At 41.4% G+C, this 18685-nt stretch overlaps 2 protein-coding genes across 2 annotated transcripts; both read left to right on the plus strand.

The window, feature by feature from the left end:
• The first annotated feature begins 1687 nt into the window (after window positions 1–1687).
• Window positions 1688–7021, plus strand: crsp7 (cofactor required for Sp1 transcriptional activation, subunit 7). Its single transcript, XM_085804221.1, has 3 exons — window positions 1688–2085; window positions 3129–3203; window positions 3292–7021. Exons 1-3 carry the CDS (start codon window positions 2014–2016, stop codon window positions 5038–5040), a joined length of 1896 nt encoding a protein of 631 aa, XP_085660347.1. The 5' UTR covers window positions 1688–2013; the 3' UTR covers window positions 5041–7021.
• Window positions 7022–10188: 3167 nt separating this feature from the next.
• Window positions 10189–16419, plus strand: cnn2 (calponin 2). Its single transcript, XM_085804222.1, has 7 exons — window positions 10189–10369; window positions 12910–13031; window positions 13155–13221; window positions 13624–13761; window positions 13869–13985; window positions 14582–14728; window positions 15002–16419. Exons 1-7 carry the CDS (start codon window positions 10313–10315, stop codon window positions 15305–15307), a joined length of 954 nt encoding a protein of 317 aa, XP_085660348.1. The 5' UTR covers window positions 10189–10312; the 3' UTR covers window positions 15308–16419.
• The last annotated feature ends 2266 nt before the right edge of the window (window positions 16420–18685 follow it).

Here is an 18685-nt window from a genome sequence, read left to right on the forward strand (position 1 = left end):
CTATGAAATCCTTTGTGTGCATTTTGAGGACTGCCCACTGCTGGTTAAAGCCTCATACAATGGCAGCTAAATTGTTACATAATGTATTTTGTTTTAGAGTACAGTGATACTATTCCAAACACTGCACATGCATTTTACTGCCGTGAAAGGGTGAACTATGCTCCTATAGAGCACCCACAGCAACAGGAAACATTATGCTCATAGAATATGCAAAATCTAGCATTCTGCAGCACAGCTTGGCAAGTTGGTACTTTTTTTGAGCTAACCCTTTAAATATGACTGGTTCAAACCTTGTTCTTCAAATTGTGTGTTTTCTAATTTAACCGTCAAATCGGACCAAAAGAATCCAAGTTGGCTGTAAATGTGTGCTATATTCAAGATGAAATATGCTTCTGTTTGAACTGTACCTGATGTATTTTTCTTGTGTGAAGGCTTATGTCTTTGTATCTTTGCATTATTATTTGTAAATGAAATGAGAATAAATATATCTGAATAAGCAGAGATGTTTTGATATTTTGTTTTATGGACTTCAAAAAGAACTCAGACCTAAAGCAGTGGTTGCATGGTGACTGCAGCCCCCATAACTGGCCTAACTTAGACTTCACGCCCAACATTTGCCCTGCCTCTCCCACTCTGTCCACTCTCATGTGAGTTGATTGTGGACATTTTGCATGTGGGATGGGGATGAGAAAAGTTGAGATGACTGGTGGTAGGATTGCTGTCTTTCTTACACTTGGTTGAGGGTCGTGGTTATATTAGAAAGCTTCGGTTCACTGTCTTATTGTAGGAATCAAGAACCGAGCTTGAGCCTGAGTGTGTAAGATTTTTAAATGAACAAGAAGTTTTATATTTGGCCACCGAACTAAATGCACTAAGACTGAACATGACTGATCACTGAGGTTTGGCACAACTGGTATCCTCAAAGTCTCAAGATTGTTGTACAACTACTTATGTCTATACATCCTGACTTTCTCCTAGCTAAAACCTCTCTCCCCACACTCACTGAGTTATGCCCTCCTTCAGAAACTGCACAACTCCATCTGCTGGTGGAGCGTTGTAATATAAAGTCAGCAGGATCCATCATTCATAGTCATTTACATGCTGTGATAAACACATAATTTGAGCTTCTGCCTCCTCAATTAAAATTTAAAATTTGAGATATGATGGTGAAAAGGGAAATTAGATGGGAAAAACTTCTTCAGCGGATTTTGAATTTGAAACTCAAATGAATTTTCTCACCTTGGAATGAAAGAGGATGATGAGAAACTTTTTTTGTTTTGTAGCTTTGACCATTTTTTATATTTAATTTAAATCCAGAGCTGGATGAGTGGATTAAGCAATTAGATAATTCATCCCTTAATTGGCTACTTTGCTTATTGAAGAATTAAGGAGCACTTGAGCAAGAGAAAATGCATTCACTTTTCAACACTCTTTCAATGGATTTGCTGCACTTTTCTGTTGATATAGTTTTGAAAAACGTCATTTGAAAATGATCACATTAGGAGACTGTAATGGCCAATTTCTACTGCTCTTTGACATTTGTATACTTATTATTGCTCGTTATTTTTGGGCGTGGCTACCTCAAATCCCCTTGATCTTTTGAGTAAGAAGACTTTACTGTGGCTCTGTACTAGTGCGCTTACAAAGAAGCAGTGGGGTATGCCCAGGAGTGCAATAGGAGTGTAGGTGTACGGCAGGGATGTTTACTTGACTACGTGCAGACGTCAAAGCGCACTCACTGTATCCCAGCATGCAGCAGGAGGCCGTTGAGAGATCCAGCAGCTGGTAGTGAGTTGCTAGAGCGCCGAGCAGGCAGCAGCTAGCGGCCAACACAGCGCACACATTTCCCACTTCCATGTGAGACAAACTGAGCCGTCTACCTTACGGGCGACAGAAGAATATGCTGTTCGGACGCCTGTCGTGTCACCGCAGCGGCTTTTGAGTCACCATTGTCACCCGGTTTCCATTTTGGAGGATTCCTCCCTCCATCCTCCGGATCGCACCGAACAGGCAATGACAACGGTCTCAGCAACCCCGCAGCAGATGAGGGACCGGCTGCTGCAGGCCATCGACAGTCACAGCAATGTGAGTGAACGCTAAAGCTAACGGGCTAACGTTAGCTTGTTTACCTGCACCCCAGCGCACTCGACAAGGCACTTCACCCAGCGGCTGTCAAAAAACTGTCTCATCGTTTGTTTTAAATATGCGTCTTTTATGCTCCGCGTGCGCACCAACATGTCTACAGAGTGTGTAAAGAAGCTGAAGTCCCCAGTTGACAACTTGTAAGCTAACGTAGCAGCGTTGCCATGGTTAGACAGTAGTCTGGCTTTAGCGTGCTAGCTGCTAGCTTAGCCGTGACACCGAAACGATTTTAGAGTATGTAACGCCATGGCCGCGAAGCATACATATTCTCAGAGAAAGCCAATTGTACTAGTGGATCATCTTCATATTCAACCAGCTGAGTAAATTATGTTTCGCTGTAGTTTGTTATACTTGAATAAAATACCCTGTTAACGAAGTATTAACCATGGCTAGCCTACTGTTAGCTCGGAGAGCTACAGCTACGTTGTAGGAAATAGTCGGACCCTTCGCTCCCATGTTAGTTCAGTGCTAACGGAGGCTAATGCAGCTAACAGGTAAGTCTGCCGACAGTCGGACGCTGATTGACTTAGTCGACAGGACGAAGAAACTCCCTTAGAGTAAAGTTAGTTTTTCCTTCGTCCAGCTTTTGCTCACACATTACACGTTTGATTAAACGTTTGCAATGAAAGGGTTTTTTTGAGTTGACACTTTTGCATCTGTACTTTTCAGAGTCGTACAGACTGACAAGCTAACATCCCCAGGCTAAAGTGAAAGCTAATGTTAACTCGCCCCCCCTCCCATCCCCCTTCATACACACGTTGTGGGCACGATTTAGTAGCTTTCACATCAATTTAAGAGATTCAGGTTATCATACTAGTAGTAGCTATCAGTAGCTTTCCTAAAAATCAGACTTGTGCTTGGACTTCCCATGTAACAATCATTTCTACTGGTTATTCTCCAGTTGATGCAGAGAGTTTGGGCTAATGCCAAATATTTGGTTTGTGTAGCATGTAGTAATGCAAAATGTTTGTATTTCCTCCCTTCAGATATGCAATATGGTTGCTGTACTGGAGGTAATTACCTGTCTTGAGAAATATCCTATCACCAAAGAAGCACTTGAGGTAAGACAAGTATTTTACACACCAACTTCTACTCAATAAATCGTGCAGGTTAATTTGTCTCTAACTCTCAAACACATTATTTATGTAGGAAACCCGACTAGGAAAGTTGATCAATGATGTCAGAAAGAAGACCAAGGATGAAGACCTTGCGAAGCGTGCTAAGAAACTCCTAAGGAACTGGCAAAAGCTGATTGAACCTGGACCAGCTGTGGCTGTGAGTACCCCTGGGTCTACCAACGGCAGTTCTCATCCCTGCAGAACAGATCCATCTCCCCCTGACATTTCTGTGTCAGGGAAGAATGTCACTGAAGTCAAAATCAGAAATGATGTTCACAACACATATTCACCAAAAGCTGAAAAATCAAGCAGTCGCAAGCGGCGGGCAGAGCACAGAGACAGTGGAGTGCACTTACCAGAAAAAATCCCCAAGATGTCTCCGTATGATAACAATGTTTCACCACCACCTACCAATGGGATTGCAGGCAGTCCAGATACCCTGCCTGATCAGGAGGTTGTCCCATCTCCTGACAGATCTCGAATAGAGCACCTTGATAATGATAAAACCAACAGAATTCCGGTCAATGCTGTTAAGCCTCGTCCCAGCTCCCCAGGAGTAGCCAAACTACCTAGCACTTCCTCTTTGATCAAGGTTGCTGTCATGCAGCAACAGGCCAGATTGGATGAAGGGGGAGGAGGGGGCTTCTATCAAGCCAAAAGTCCCCGTGGCCTCACTACCAGTCCAAGGAGTGTGAAGCAAGACGCAGTGGCCAAGCGCTCTTCAGTATATGCACCGAAAGGAACTCCAGTCCCAAGCCCCTCCTCCAGGGACTCCCCCTTGTCTTTGCCCCAGCCTGTCTCCTCCCCAGCCCAATCATCATACGCCGACAAGCTGCCACATTCTTCTCACAGGTCCTCAATGCAGTGGCCCAGTTCGTCAGAGGTCCCCTCTCATTGCCCACCACAAGACACATCTGCAACACTGGAATCCCCGACAGTCTCCCCTTCAACCTCTCTCTCCCAACAGAACTCAGAACTACACAGACCGACATCTGAGGGAGCTATGGCCATGTCCGATGACGCGGACGTCTCAATGGCGGCAAACTCAGAGCATAAAAGGAGAAAGTACAGGTCTAGAGACTACTCTGTCAACTTAGATGGCCAGAAAATAGAGGACACGACTAAACCTGTACGGTTAAAAGAACGCAGACTAACATTTGACCCCGTGACAGGTCAGATCAAACCTCTGGTACATAAAGAACCTTCTCAAACAGAGGAAGTCCCCACTCCTCACCCCTCTGAGTCTAGGCAGAGAACTGAAAGCACTGTACAACAGCCCACTCCCCCAGTCCAGATCCCAACCCCAATCCCTACCCCTACCCCAACCCCTACCCCTACCCCAACCCCAGGCCCTGGCCCTGGCCCCGGCCCCGGCCCCAATGCTAACCCTTTCCACCAGACAAACTGGAAGGAGCTGTCCAGAAACGAATTCATCCAGTCCTACTTGAACCTTCAGAGCAATGTGCTCACCTCCTCAGGGGTCCAGGCCCCTAGTGCACACTTTTTCATGTCAGAGTATCTGAAAAGGGAAGAACAGGAGATTAAGGAGTCAAGGAAGACGCATGTTCTGCAGACGGACAGCTCGGTAGGGGTTTTACCAGGCGTGAGCCGGGAGGTGACAGATGAGGACCTGGACAGGATACACACACAGCACTGGCCAGGGGTGAATGGTTGTTACGATACCAAGGGCACCTGGTATGATTGGACAGAGTGCATATCATTGGACCCTCACGGGGATGAAAGCAAATTGAACATCCTGCCATATATTTGCCTAGACTGAGGGGTTTGGGATGGTTGCTGTCCTTTTTCCACTCCTTTCTTTGTCTCTCTACAGAGATGAGATACTTTGTGATTTTGTTTGTCCACTGTGAGTTTGGCAAAAGCCAGGCCTGCTAAACTCCCCCCATGCCTCTTCCTCTTTCTGTGATAATCTATTGAGATTTTGGTATAAAAAAAGAGTAAAAAGATTCAAGTATAGTTGAGTTTGTAATATCAAGGGCTGTTTCTGTTTTATTTTTCAAACTGAAAGCCACAGGAATAATGAGGCCCTAGCTGCAGAGTGCTGGTACTAACACAGATGGTCTAAAAGGGAGGGCAGAGTTATCCCATACAACCTGAAATGGTGATATGATGCGAGTTCTTAATGTTCAGAATTATAGCCCTATTTCAGGGTCATTGGGATGATACTGCCCTATACTTTTGCCTTCTAGTTTTAATGAGGAATTACAATCTAGTGTTAAATTTGAGGGAAGGCTGGGGTTTAGCTGTCCTGTCCAGACCACTGTGACAGTGCCCAGAAAAAGTGTTGATAGAGCTCATCTAGCACAGGTAGAGCTGAACATGTCCAGAGTACGAAATTCTGGAGCATATTTGGCAGTTACAAGAAGCTTTACGTGAGATATAAAGAGTAAATTATAAATTTCGTAACATGTATACATCTATTTATTTTTGACCAGTTCATCAAAACAGATGTTCAAAAACCTATAGATTTCTTTTTTCTGTTTGCATCACAATGTTGTCAGCTGAATCTTCCTTGTTAAAGGGGGCGTACAAATGTTTTTTTTTTGCGTGGTCTTTCTTTAAGATTGGCCGATGCATTTGGTTATTAACATTCCATACTCCACCCATCACCCAGTTTCACTCTCTCCATCTCATCACGCAGCTCTTATGTGTCCATCCAATCTCAACTGTGACGGAGCAAATTTATTCTCAGAAATTATTTGGTTTCAAATGGTTCCATAATACTCGTGTGGTGCTTCATTCAAGCTACACTGAAGTGAAAACTATCGCCACCCACTAATTCTCTCCCAGGTCCAAAATGTTTTAGAATGTCAAATCAGATGGTGCTGATCAATAATTACATGTAAGACAAAAAATACACAAGGAAATGTTTAAATGCTGGAACTCACTTTGTTTCCATTCCTTTAGATATTGTTTGCCTTCTGAAATCCTTGATTTTTGTATGTTAAACAGCCTTAGTGAATGTACGGGATCGAGACCTCTTATGCACTTGTACATAAGTTGACAACTTGTTGGTCATTTCATCGCTGACTTGATTCAAGTGTGAATAGTGAGTGATACTCCCACAAGTTACAGTTATGTGCCCGTAGTTTATTCAGACACATTTAAAATTCTTTCAGCTGCTTTCAAGAGTTTAGTAAAAAAAAAAAAAAAAAAAATTAGGATGTCGTTTGCGGTAGCATTTCTTTTGCTTCCATTAAAAAAAAAAACAGCAAACATAAAAGGGAGAGAGAAAGCTGTGTGCATCAGTTATTCTTGGTATTGTTCATGTGACAACTAATAATTTTGTTTTCCCTTTATACTCATCAGTCACTACCACTTTTTCTTCACAATTTGAAATAAGATAGGCTTATGTGCAGCCTCTCTTGTTTGTTTGTTCGTTTGTTCTTTCAGTCATTCATCCCTACCAATGTGCCTTGGTAAATGGTTAATCTGGATTTGCCTCCGCATAAAACACGCCTGTCTGTGGAGCTGAGTTTATGTGCGAGAACTCCAAATCCCACGATCAATATGAAGCTGGTATATGCACCGTTTCTGTTAACTTTTTGTACACATTGATCGAGCAAGGGTGAAGCTGCAGACATTGAGAAACTGCACAACAACACAGCTGGCAATAAAGGAAAAGTGCTACAACTGGTTGATAAGAACCTGTTCTCTGGAGTTTTGACTGGGGCATCTTTATTTGTTCAGTGTTTAACATCTCTCAATTGTTTGAAAAAATAAAATGATCTAAATCTTCAGCTCAGTCTACTGACTGGTGGGTCTTTTACAGTGCAATTGTGCTCAACAATTCACGTCAACCTTGGCTATTTTTCCCTGAAATGGAAACATAACAGTCGGTCTGAGCTCTGTATACCTCTGCTTTCTTGATTTGAGCTTGACTATAGGAGTTGCTGTAATTCATTGTACTTAGGCAGTTCCTCCACATGGGGGTGCACATCATCCATTTGCCTGCTAAAGTTTGCCTCAATGTGTTGTCAGGGTGGGATGCTATGAGTAATTTCAGTTCAGTGTGGGGTTTTGGACCAGACTTATAATTTTATAAGCCAACAGAGAGTACTAGGCCATCTATTTTTAGATGAAACAATCACACTCAAGATTCTGGTCATCCTCCATCTGTCCAGGCCTGGAACAAAGCCCACGTCAGTGAAGTAATGACCTTCTGTACAAAAGTAGCATTTTTATTACCATTATTGGCCTTAACAGTGACTGCATGTTGGTCCTGACATGTTTGATGGTTTGATGCCTTTAGGGACATCATAGCTACATCACTTCCTGCCATGACTCACTGTGCTGATGTCATTTCACTGCAAGTGTATCAGTGAGTAACAACCCTCCCCCTAGGGCGTTTTTATGCTCAGACACTGAATCAGCCCTCTGCTCACCTGTATGACGTAGTTTCCAGCCATACAAAGGTTGGGAAACAGCTGTGTTTATAACCAGACGTATTGTCAGAGGAGAGACACCTGGGCTTACGTCGTTACTTTTTCAAAATTTTACGTCCCACCTTGTCTGGTTTGAATGTGAAGAAAGGGATTGCCAATGTATCATGAAGGGTTCAAGCTCAGTCAAACATAATATCAGCTTTAAGTTGTTTATTTAATTCATATCTGCTGATGTGGTTATCAGTACTGTGACAGATAACTTTCATTGTTGATTAATCCGATGACTTTTGCTCTCATAAACTGATCTCATCTCCCAGAACACTGTTTCTCAACATGTGATTGTATCAAAATCTCAAGATTTGAGAGGCTAGATAGAGCCATCAAATGTTTTGCCCTTTAGCTTCAGAGGTGGTTGAAAAGATGAATGGGATAACTGAACAGTTATTGAATGAAAATGATTAACCACATACAATATAATAGTAGGCTATATACGTGTGGAGCCAGACTAGCTGAGAAGAGACGAGGTTAAGTCCATAGATAACAGCTTCTCTGGAAAAACAGCTGTGTGATTTGTCACTGTGACTTGGCTTCCTATTTGGAAATATAACTGTTGAAATGTTCTCCTCTATTCTCCATTTTACATTTTGCACTTACTTTTCCAAAGAAAAACAAAATTTATATTAAAAGATGTACTTCTAGCTCAGGATTCACTCAAAGTTTAAAATCCTGAGATAACGATTAAATGCTCTTTTCTATTAGTTTTCCATGTTAAAGGTAGGCTATGCCCCCCTAATTCCCAGAAGCAGCACCATAGCAGCTGTGGACCAGTCCTGCTGTTTCTGTGTATAGCTGACTTGACAAAAAGTAGAGAAAGAAAAAGCCCCCGTGAACAAATTCCCCGGTGTTTCCAACTCACAGCCGATTTACATACGCACGGTGACATTAATATGCAAAAAGTGGAGCTACTTTGCCTCGGAAACTGTAAACTGGTAGCCTAGTCTCGTATTCAGATTTGGACATTATTCAGTAGCTTTACAAACCCTGGCAAGTAAGCAGAGGTTGTATCTGTTATCTAAAACCCCATAGCAGCGACATTACGTCACCTCAGGAGCTCATTGTGCTTAGTTTAGTTCCCCAAACTTTTTTTCTCTTTAAATCGACAGTGACTCAAAAAAATGCGACCATTCGTCTAGTCCACTGCGCGTCTGGTATGCAGGGCGGGACCCGCGGATCACTCCCACCATTCAGGAATTTGGGAAGTTTCCTTCCATATAAGGAGTTTTTGATATCAATTGCGACCTAAGGAAGAGCAAGGGAAAGGTGGAGCTTAGGATCGATTAACGAAGAGTACATCCAAAGAGTATTCAGGAGAGGCAAGAGGATGTCTGCCCGTGAACTTCCGTCGTCGTTGTAATGGGAAGATCAGTGAATTGTTTCGGCTGTTGTTTTTCAAGAGTTTGCAGTGACATCCCCATGGCTGCACAGGCTATATAGGTGGCTTTGAGTGGTTTATAAGCCTAGTGCTGCTATCCCAGTATTTAGTACCACCAGGATTATCATGAAGGAACCAAACATTCACTGATGAGACACCGATGAGTTTTTAGAGCCAAATATACCAGACTTAATGAAACAAACTGATAAATAACCTGTAATATTCATTTTTAAAAATGAGAAGTTTAATTGTCCTTTTTGTGTCAAGTGAATGAATCAGAGACTAAAAAGCACAGGAAGGCAGTCAATCCCATTGCAGTTGCTTTCCACTCACTGTTTGTGTTTGGTCTGTCACATCCAAGCTACAACTCCTGTCTATGTGGTTTGTCTGGTGGTGTGTAGCCTACTATTGCAGGCATGTGTGACAGTGATATGGTTTTCTGTTGTTTGGCTTGTCTACTCTTCCTAAGCTTTAATTATGCCACCAAGACAGCTCGTTGACCAAAATAAGTCACATTTTTGTTTCATAAAAAAGAAAAAGATATATATATATATCTTTTTCTTTTTTATGAAACAAATATATATATATATATATATATATATATATATATATATATATATATATATATATATTTCATAAAAAAAAAAGATATATATATATATATCTTTTCTTTTTTATGAAACAAATATATATATATATATATATATATATATATATATATATATATATATATATATATATATATATATATATATAAAGCCTGGCTATTTGTTCAAAACATTGAATAAGACAACATGACTTGTTATTTTCTTCTGGGTCCTGTTGGGTTTGTCCCTTTTTTAAAAGTTTTAAGTACTATGGAAGAACCCAAACACTCCATGTTGTCGTCGTGTGTTGTGTTGAATATTCATTAAGATCAGAGGTTGTTTTTTTCCAGACTCCTCTCATATAAAAGAGGAATTCCCCGGCTCTCTTGCACTGCGCCTGTGAACTGTCCGCGGTGAACTATCTTGACACTTGAACGCATCATCTTTGACTGAAACCGTGGGAGCGCTCTAATTGGCGGCCGTAAAAGAGAAAGGAAGTATTTAGTTCTCACCGAGGTTTCATTGGAAGAGAAAGTCGAAGATAATTTAGCGCAGTTTTTATTCTCAACTCGGCGTCTCTTGTGTTTTTTTCCTTAACGCCAGAAGAAAAAACACAGCCCTTTAACAATGGCTGCTTTTAACAAAGGTCCTGCCTACGGGTTATCTGCGGAGGTCAAAAACAAGGTATGTGCTTGTAATTTTCTATATCACTAAAAGTATGTAGCAATGAACTTATTACTCCCATCACCCTCTCCCCGTGCGTCTCTATGAACGCCACTATCAAAGTCACCTGGCCTCCATTTTGATGCGCGTGCCCAGGTTAAAAGGTAGACCGGGGTGGATGAAAAGACGACGTCAAAATAGAGATTTAAAAGTTTTATAAACATTTAATTAACTTAATGAATCAAGCGAAAGTTTCGCCGAGTGTGTATAGTTTGCAAAGTTTTTACATGTTGAGGGGCAGAAATTGAGTTTCCCATGCAGGAGACTAACTTTAAACCAGACTATGGGCGTTGTCCCTCTTGGCAAAGAAGTCTGTCCTTGTGGCAAAAGTTGTTATAGACCCCGTTTCCAACTTTTTCTGTCCCCGGAGTGTGCAGCTTGTTGCCCGGCGTTGTGACCCGCATTAGCAGTTAATGTAATTCACCTATTAGTCCCTGCGTTGGATGCCGTCCAACATCAGTGTTGCGCTTCCCTGTTCCCCTTTTTTATTGCCTCTTTTGAAATATCAAGAATAGTTTCCTACTTCCCCCCTTGTGGTAAGGTGTCGTGCTGCTTCTCATGGTTCAACTTTTCTTCGCTCAAAACGTAACTGGAAAAAAAAGAAAAGAAAGGGAGATACATTTTTCTTCTTTCAGATTTCACCCTGTATAATAAACTCCAGATTAAAGTCAGTCACAACCAAACCAGGCTTCAGACTGATATCACTCTTTTAATAGGCTAATGTGTAACTTTGAGAGTTGGGGGGACTTTGGTGAGGAGAGCACCTTGTTTATTTGGGCCTGTCTGCACAAATCTCTGCACACCGGGTTCCACTTAAAATACCAGGGCTGATGCTGGAGATTACTGTGCATCATCCTGAACTGCATAACCTTGACAACCCTTTTTTTGATGCAGAGAAGGGAATAAATGGGGCGTTACTTTACAGACTTGAGTATAAGTTGCAGCTGAGCTGACCTCCTTTAAAGATCTTCTGCTCAGTCTTCTCTTGAGTTTCTTTAACTCACTTTTTTTTTTTTACTCTGCATTCCTTAGCAGTGCCCTTGTATGGGAGGGGAAGGGTCATGTCCCCTCCTGAAATCGCCACAGAACAACAAGTGACGGACGTTAAGAAAACACGTAGACTTCCTCTGTCTCTTACAAGTAGCGTCCTTGAAGGTGGGGGGTAGTGAGTGGATAAGGGAGGGGGGGTAGTTGAAGACATGCTGACTTTAATGGTATTTCCTGCCATTGCTGACGTAGTCCCCTCTGTGAAATGTGAGGCATTTAAAGATTTACTCTCCCCTTAGCTCCCCCTCCCCTTTTTTCTCCATTTTCTTTAAAGACTTTTGCAGAACATCCACTGGCAAGAATGCACTGAAGTTAGACCCTGAACTCCCAAGTCAAGCAGCAGCAGCAGCAGCAGCAACACATAACAGTTTTTAAAGTCTCCTCTCAGTCTGTATTCATTCATTGGCTCAGTACACAACAATCATGCACCCTTGCCGCTTCATTCAGCTTTTATCCGAGCACTTTGGACTAAATTCCTTGTGCGCAGCTTGTCTCTGCAAATTACATCCATCACATTCTTTGCGGGCAATTAAAATAGCCAATATTGTTTTTTAATGTGGGGATAACTGAACGAAGGAAGCATAATTAGAAGACAGGAATTCCTTAAGAGTGCAACCAGCTGTGAGGAGAGTAGCCAACTTCTATGTATATGGTAGGTTGAGCTCTGCGGTTCGGTGTCTCGTTGCTCTCTGGGAACAGAGGCAGATTGTTGGCTGGTCGATAGTTTTTCACGCAGGCCATTCGACACCTTATCCTACACCAGAGGAACTCTTTGACTCTATTCTTCTCATTTCTGCCATACAGAGTGGACTGTTGTTAACGTGACCAGAATCCAATGCTCTTTCTGAATAGCCCCCTTTTTCAGAGCCGGGGGTAGCCAGGCTCCTACACTTATGTCACCAATCAAAACAAGCTTATAAATCAAAGTAACACCTCAACAGTGGCACCCTCAGCAGAGAGTCGATCTTTGTGCTACGTTGAACCCTTTAAAACTACCCCTCCCTTCCCCTGTCACTGCCTTCCTGTGCAGAATTTAACAGTTTACCAAACAGGATATCCTTGTGTATGTGTGTGTGTTAGCTTATGTCAGTGTCACCTTCTTAGTTATGAAGGCTAAATAAGACAAAAACAACTCTGTAGACATAACATGCTACACCAAGGCCCAGTGAAATTCAAGAGTGACCATGAAACACGAGTTCATGCCGTCACAGCACCAACAATAACATCATATGATTATTCTCAATTCTATCATTATTAGATACCGTTTAGTTATGCGTCTTAATGTAATTCCCATGACTCTTAAGTAGGGGGTGTGTGGGTGGGAGGTCAGTATCAGTATCAGGAAAGGGAAAAAAAAAAAAGATGACTAACTATGAATGCATTTACTGTGAGCTACCGGCTATCGTAGCTCTTCATGAGACACATGTGACCTTTATATCTCTCTGCCCACACAGATTGCACAGAAGTACGACCCTCAGAAGGAAGAGGAGCTGAGGGTCTGGATCGAGGACATCACCGGTACCCCCATCGGGCCTGACTTCCAGAAAGGCCTGAAGAATGGCGTCATCCTGTGCGAGTAAGCAGAGACATCGGATGTTAAACTGCAACAGCAACATCACGGCCTTGATCATTTGTCTCCATGTCTACAGTGTTTTGGAAAGCCTAATTTTTTTTTGTTCTCTCTGCTTCTGTGTCACAGTCTCATCAACAAGCTCCAGCCTGGCTCTGTGAGAAAGGTCAACCAGTCAGCACTGAACTGGCATCAGGTGAGTCGGGGTGATCATGCGTCCTTTTTTAACAAGTTAAGGGTGTGGTGCAAGTCATGATTGTCTCCTAATCACATTATTTACATGCATAAATGCAAAGTCAACAGATTGCTCCCTGTGCTCTTGTGTTGCGCTTAAAATGGCTTGCACCAGTTGGGCTGTCGGTATACTGAATCATGCTACGGCAGCTGTGATGTAAACAGACTGGATTCTTCAAAGAGGTGTAATAAGTTTCTGTGAACCAGCTCCCATATTTTAAACTACAGGTTTCACATGAGAACGGCCGCATGTTTATGAATGAGAAAATGAAGATGGTGTGCAAACAGAAATAATTGCACATCTACCGCAAGACGTCCTGCAGTGACAATATTGTTGATCTTGTTTAATCTGCTGTGGTTTTAGCTTGAGAACCTGACGAACTTCATCAAGGCCATCACAACGTACGGTCTGAAGCCTCATGATATCTTCGAAGCCAACGACCTGTTTGAGAGCGGTAACTTGACCCAGGTCCAGACAACGCTGCTGGCACTGGCCAGCATGGTGAGTCTTTTAAAAAAACAAAACAAGATACTGGTATTGGAAGTAAGGTGTTCTTTTCACCTACTGTGGCTGTAACTCACCCTTCTTCTCTGTATTTCCTCCTTAAGGCCAAGACCAAGGGCTGCCAGTCCCGGGTGGACATCGGTGTGAAGTACGCCGACAAGCAGGAGAGGCTGTTTGATGAGGAGAAGATGAAGGCTGGACAGTGCGTCATTGGCCTGCAGGTACAGTTTGCTCAGAGACTCCTGGCTTGTGCAACTAGGGTGTTAATATGACACTATTTACTACATATGGAAGTCTCCATGTGACTATTTACAGGTCTGTTAGTGAAACTTAAAGACATTGAAGACAAAGTAATCTGTAATTTTCCCAGGAAAGGAGTGTAAAATAGTACTCCAATGTATCTTATACCTTTGCCTGGGCCTGACGGTGTGGAGGAATCTCACATGCCTGCATGTGTCGAAACTATTACGAAACCAGACTTCATCATGATCTCATGTCGAGCATAGCATACCTCTGTATGAGAGTATGAGAGCTGCTCATTGTTGTCACGGCCTCTTAAGCTCCTGTTTTGTTGTTGTTTCTCAGTTTCCAACGAAGATGTCAAGTAGATATGAGGGCTACCTACACAGTTTAGACAGGTTACAATACAAGCTACTGTTATAACAGGTTTATGACAGGTGACTGAAACTTTTGAAAGTTTGTTTACCTAAAATACAGTGACTGTTGTGCAATATATTGTGAGTGCAGCAAGTTGGTTTTAAGCACTCTCTTTGTTTATAGTATCTAAAAATGCTTTATTGTGATTTTCTCTCTTTAGATGGGGACCAACAAGTGTGCCAGTCAGGCAGGTATGAATGCATATGGCACTAGGAGGCACTTATATAATCACAAAGCTCAAATCCAGCCCCCCATGGACAACACCACCATCAGTCTGCAAATGGGAACCAACAAGGGAGCGAGCCAGGTACTGCAACAAATTCCCAACATGTCCTCAATTCATTATTATAGGTCTGGAGTTGAAATAACCCTCAGGGCATCACGCTTTCTGTTCTCCCACTGCTGCAAATCTGTGCCATGTTTAGACTTGTAGAAGCTGTAAACCGTGGATTGTCGACACGGAAACGCAGCTGGGCTCAGTGCAAATCAGGACTTTGTTTGATACTTTCTAGTGCAGGAAAGATAATCATGTAAATAAAGTCATAAATGTATCGTTTCCTCGTTCCGCTCTCTACTACAGGCTGGGATGACGGCTCCAGGTACAAGGCGTGCCATTTACGACCAGAAACTGGGCACAGACAAGTGTGACAACAGCACCATGTCCCTGCAGATGGGCTACAGTCAGGGAGCCAACCAGAGCGGCCAGAACTTCGGCCTGGGGAGGCAGATCTATGACGCCAAGTACTGTCCTAAAGCTGGAGAGGTTCCAGGTGACCAGAACGGGGCAGGCGGCGTCCGTGACTACATCCCAGATTACCAAGATGAAGGATACCAAGGTTACCAGGAAGAAGAGCAGGTGTACCCAGAGGACGGGACAGATTACTAGGAGGAGGCAGAGAGCTGAAGAAGGGAAAGAGGGAGGCATGTTCTGCAAGAAGACCTGGAGGCAGGCGCCTTATGTTTTTTTTTATATCAACAGGATGTTGCATCTTTTTTAGGGCTTATCCTTTATAGTATTGTATGAAATTGTTTTCTTAGCAGGACCAACGTTACACATATCATGAACTGTATTCCTGTGATTTTTTTTATTTTTTTCATTTTTGATATTTAAAGTGACCACAAAAGCCAGTAAATGGCCCAGGGATGTTTAAGTGCCAAAGCCCCCCCTTTTTTCCCCCTATGTTTTTTTGCTGAGTCATTTAGTTACATTAAGGGAGATCCCTAGGTTTTTGTAAGGGCAATATGAAACTAAAACATTAGGGACTTTTTTTGTGACAGTTGTAGGAAACGTATGTTTTATTGATGGAAACACCCATGCTTGTGCTTATCTGTAATGGCGATAACATCTGTGTAAACAACATGAAATCTTTGTGTAATTCCTGTGAACAAGAATGTACATTTGTTTTGTGTTTGTCACTTGTTCAGTATCTCCTTCATCCCTTCAGTATTGGTCATTGATATATGCAGTAGTAAACCATTGTGCTTGTTCAGGCAGATGAGGGAACAAAATGATTTTGTTTTTTTTTCTTGGAACAAACCAGTCTTATCATCTTATATTTTGTCTGTTCTCTCACTCATTTAATTTTTTCTTTTTTTCTAACAGAGGAAATATTTCCTCTGTTTGCATAACCAGTCCAACTGGAGTTGAGCTTGTTTTCTTTGGATTAGAGAGGAGTGGAGAGTGGTGGACAAAATGAGACTCAAGTGAAGTTTTGAACATTCCAAGCAAGAATACTGGATTCCTTTCTTGTCAGTGAGAAATGTTAAAGTGAATCAAATCTTAATATTGGTTGATATGTGAACCAATCATATGATTATATTTGATCATTAAGATTATTATTTATGCATATTTGTGATTTGAATGGGGGCTATTCTGTACCTGGACTCTGAATAACATTTTGTATTGGACTATCGTTTTTTCCCCTCTGGAATAATTTTTTGCCAATGGGGGGAAAAAAATGTTTTTGTGATCTTTATGTAATAAAGATGTGTATTCATAATCTGGTGTCGGTTTGGTTTGTAAAGAGACTGTCATTTATAACACAAAGAATGAATGTGTCTGTGGCTTCTTAATCTCTAGGAGGATGTAGAATAATACACTTTTTGTATAGCACTTTTCATACACAGGAAGGAGCTGAAAGTGCTTTGACAAAATGAGAGAGGAAGAAATGTCGGGTGTTGAGTGAAGGCATATTTATCAGATTAAGAAACAGCGAAGGTCACAAACCAGTGGCTGTGCATGCAGTCCAGAAGTTTCACTATTGCTTCATTAGTACACACCACTGCACAGTGCTGCAAGTCTCCCTTACAAGACAGACATGTGGCAGGTTTTAAATGGTCTCATTACCCAAAATACATACAGTGTGTTCAGAAAGTATTCTGACCCCTTCCATTTTTTTTTTTTTTTTTACATTTTGTTATGTTGCAACTGTGTGCTAAAATCATTTAATTCATTTAAGCATGAAGAGACTGGGCTGTTACAAGCTTTTTCCACTATTGAGGCCACTGTGCTACTGAGAACCTTTAATGCAGACTCCTTCCATATCTGTGCCTTGATACAATCCTGTCCCTGAGCTCTGTAGGGAGCTCCTTTAACCCTGGCAAATTAATTGACATAGGTGCTGTATAAACATCCTTAAGATGATCAAGATAAAGTGAGGCACCTAAGCTAAATAGAAAAGTGTCAATGGGATGTATTTTTTTATTTTTTCCTTTATGATACATTTGCAAAAAGCAACAACAACAACAACAACAAAAGCCAAAAATTCAGAATTCAACATTGTTTTTATGGTGTATTGGGTGTTGCTTGATGGGAAATAATGACAACATAACAAAATGCAAAAAAATAAAGGGGGTCTGAAGACTCTGTGAATGTATTATCAATTTCTCACTGAGTGAATTTAGATACACAGTTTTTCCTGTATTTTCCAGGTTTGAGATTTCTCCGCTCACTCCCTTAAGATAAGCCTTTTATTTGTGGTGCGTTGTATATGTATGTTTTCAACATCAACATTGGTGTTAACATTCAATAAGTCCTCATTACTGCTTTGTGCCCAAAACTGTGACCGGCCCACATTACCACAATAGCCACATCCTGAGTATACATTTTCAAAGAACACACTAGAGCCCCCAAATAAAGGAAATCAGATTAGCCTACCTTCTCCACATTAAAATCTCCACAATCAGATTTCCAGACATTCACATCTACAGCTAAATAAACAGATTACAGAAAAAACAGGGACTACATAATCTCACACTGGAGAAATTAGAATAAATACTAATTACATTTTCCATGTCGACTGTTTTGTATGAGGGTGGAGGCAGTGAGGTTATATCTGAACCTGTGTAAATAGCTGTCGAGTGATTAGATACCAACAGAGGAATTGGAAAAAAAGAATGTGTATAAGTAGTTGGGTGTAATTATGTTACACTATAAATCATTTAAAGAAAACAATTTTGAAAACTGAAAACTTACATCTATGACATGTGACTGACAAATGAGGGAAATCACTAAAGCTTCAATATAGTAGGAGGAGTACTTTATCTAAATGCAAGGAGACTGGGTAAAGAAGTCCAGCTAAAGTGTGGGCTGGTTGGTCATGTGAGAATGTTACAATATTGTTTTTGTGTGTTTATTAATTTTCAGAATAAATAATCACACTACAACAAGATATAATACAGGTGCAAAACAAAACTATCACAATAAGCCTAATCAGTAGCATGTGTTATTTTGCACAGTCCAAAATGTAAATAAACCGTCAACTCCCTTAGCGAAAAGCATTTCAAATAAAAAATAAATGGTAATTTTGTTTGTTGATGGTTTACATACAGGGGGAACATGCCTCAAATGCTTTCCTCCCCTCTAAGAACACCATAAAAGATCTCCACATACTGCCAAAAATTATTTACCCTTTAACGTGAAGGTGAGTTTTTCCAGTGCCAACGAATCTGATAGTCCTGCAAGCCAGACACTAATGCTTGGTTTAGTAGTGGATTTCCATGATTTGGCTTGTAGCATACAAAAAATTATCATAGATGCCTTGCTAAGGTCATGATTTAAGGATATGATTTATCGGAAAATACCAAGGATACATAGTTTGGGGTCTATTATAGTTTTACCTGTAACCTGCAAAATCATATCCATCACCTCACTCCAAAAGGCCTGAATCTGTGAGCAGTCCCATAGGCAATGACATCCATTGCCAATATTGTTGACTTAAGGAACGATAGACCTGATTGTCATTGGTCTTGAAGGATTATAAAG

Source organism: Trachurus japonicus, chromosome 17, assembly GCF_045865225.1.
Source record: "Trachurus japonicus isolate A0001 chromosome 17, Traja_1.0".
NCBI classification, from domain to species: Eukaryota; Metazoa; Chordata; class Actinopteri; order Carangiformes; family Carangidae; genus Trachurus; species Trachurus japonicus.

Coding starts and splice junctions, on each gene's coding strand:
- crsp7 (XM_085804221.1), top strand. CDS start 2,014: ATGACAACGGTCTCAGCAACCCCGCAGCAGATGAGGGACCGGCTGCTG. Junction 2,086..3,128: donor CCATCGACAGTCACAGCAAT/GTGAGTGAACGC, acceptor TCCTCCCTTCAG/ATATGCAATATGGTTGCTGT. Junction 3,204..3,291: donor TCACCAAAGAAGCACTTGAG/GTAAGACAAGTA, acceptor TTATTTATGTAG/GAAACCCGACTAGGAAAGTT.
- cnn2 (XM_085804222.1), top strand. CDS start 10,313: ATGGCTGCTTTTAACAAAGGTCCTGCCTACGGGTTATCTGCGGAGGTC. Junction 13,222..13,623: donor CAGCACTGAACTGGCATCAG/GTGAGTCGGGGT, acceptor CTGTGGTTTTAG/CTTGAGAACCTGACGAACTT. Junction 14,729..15,001: donor CCAACAAGGGAGCGAGCCAG/GTACTGCAACAA, acceptor TCTCTACTACAG/GCTGGGATGACGGCTCCAGG.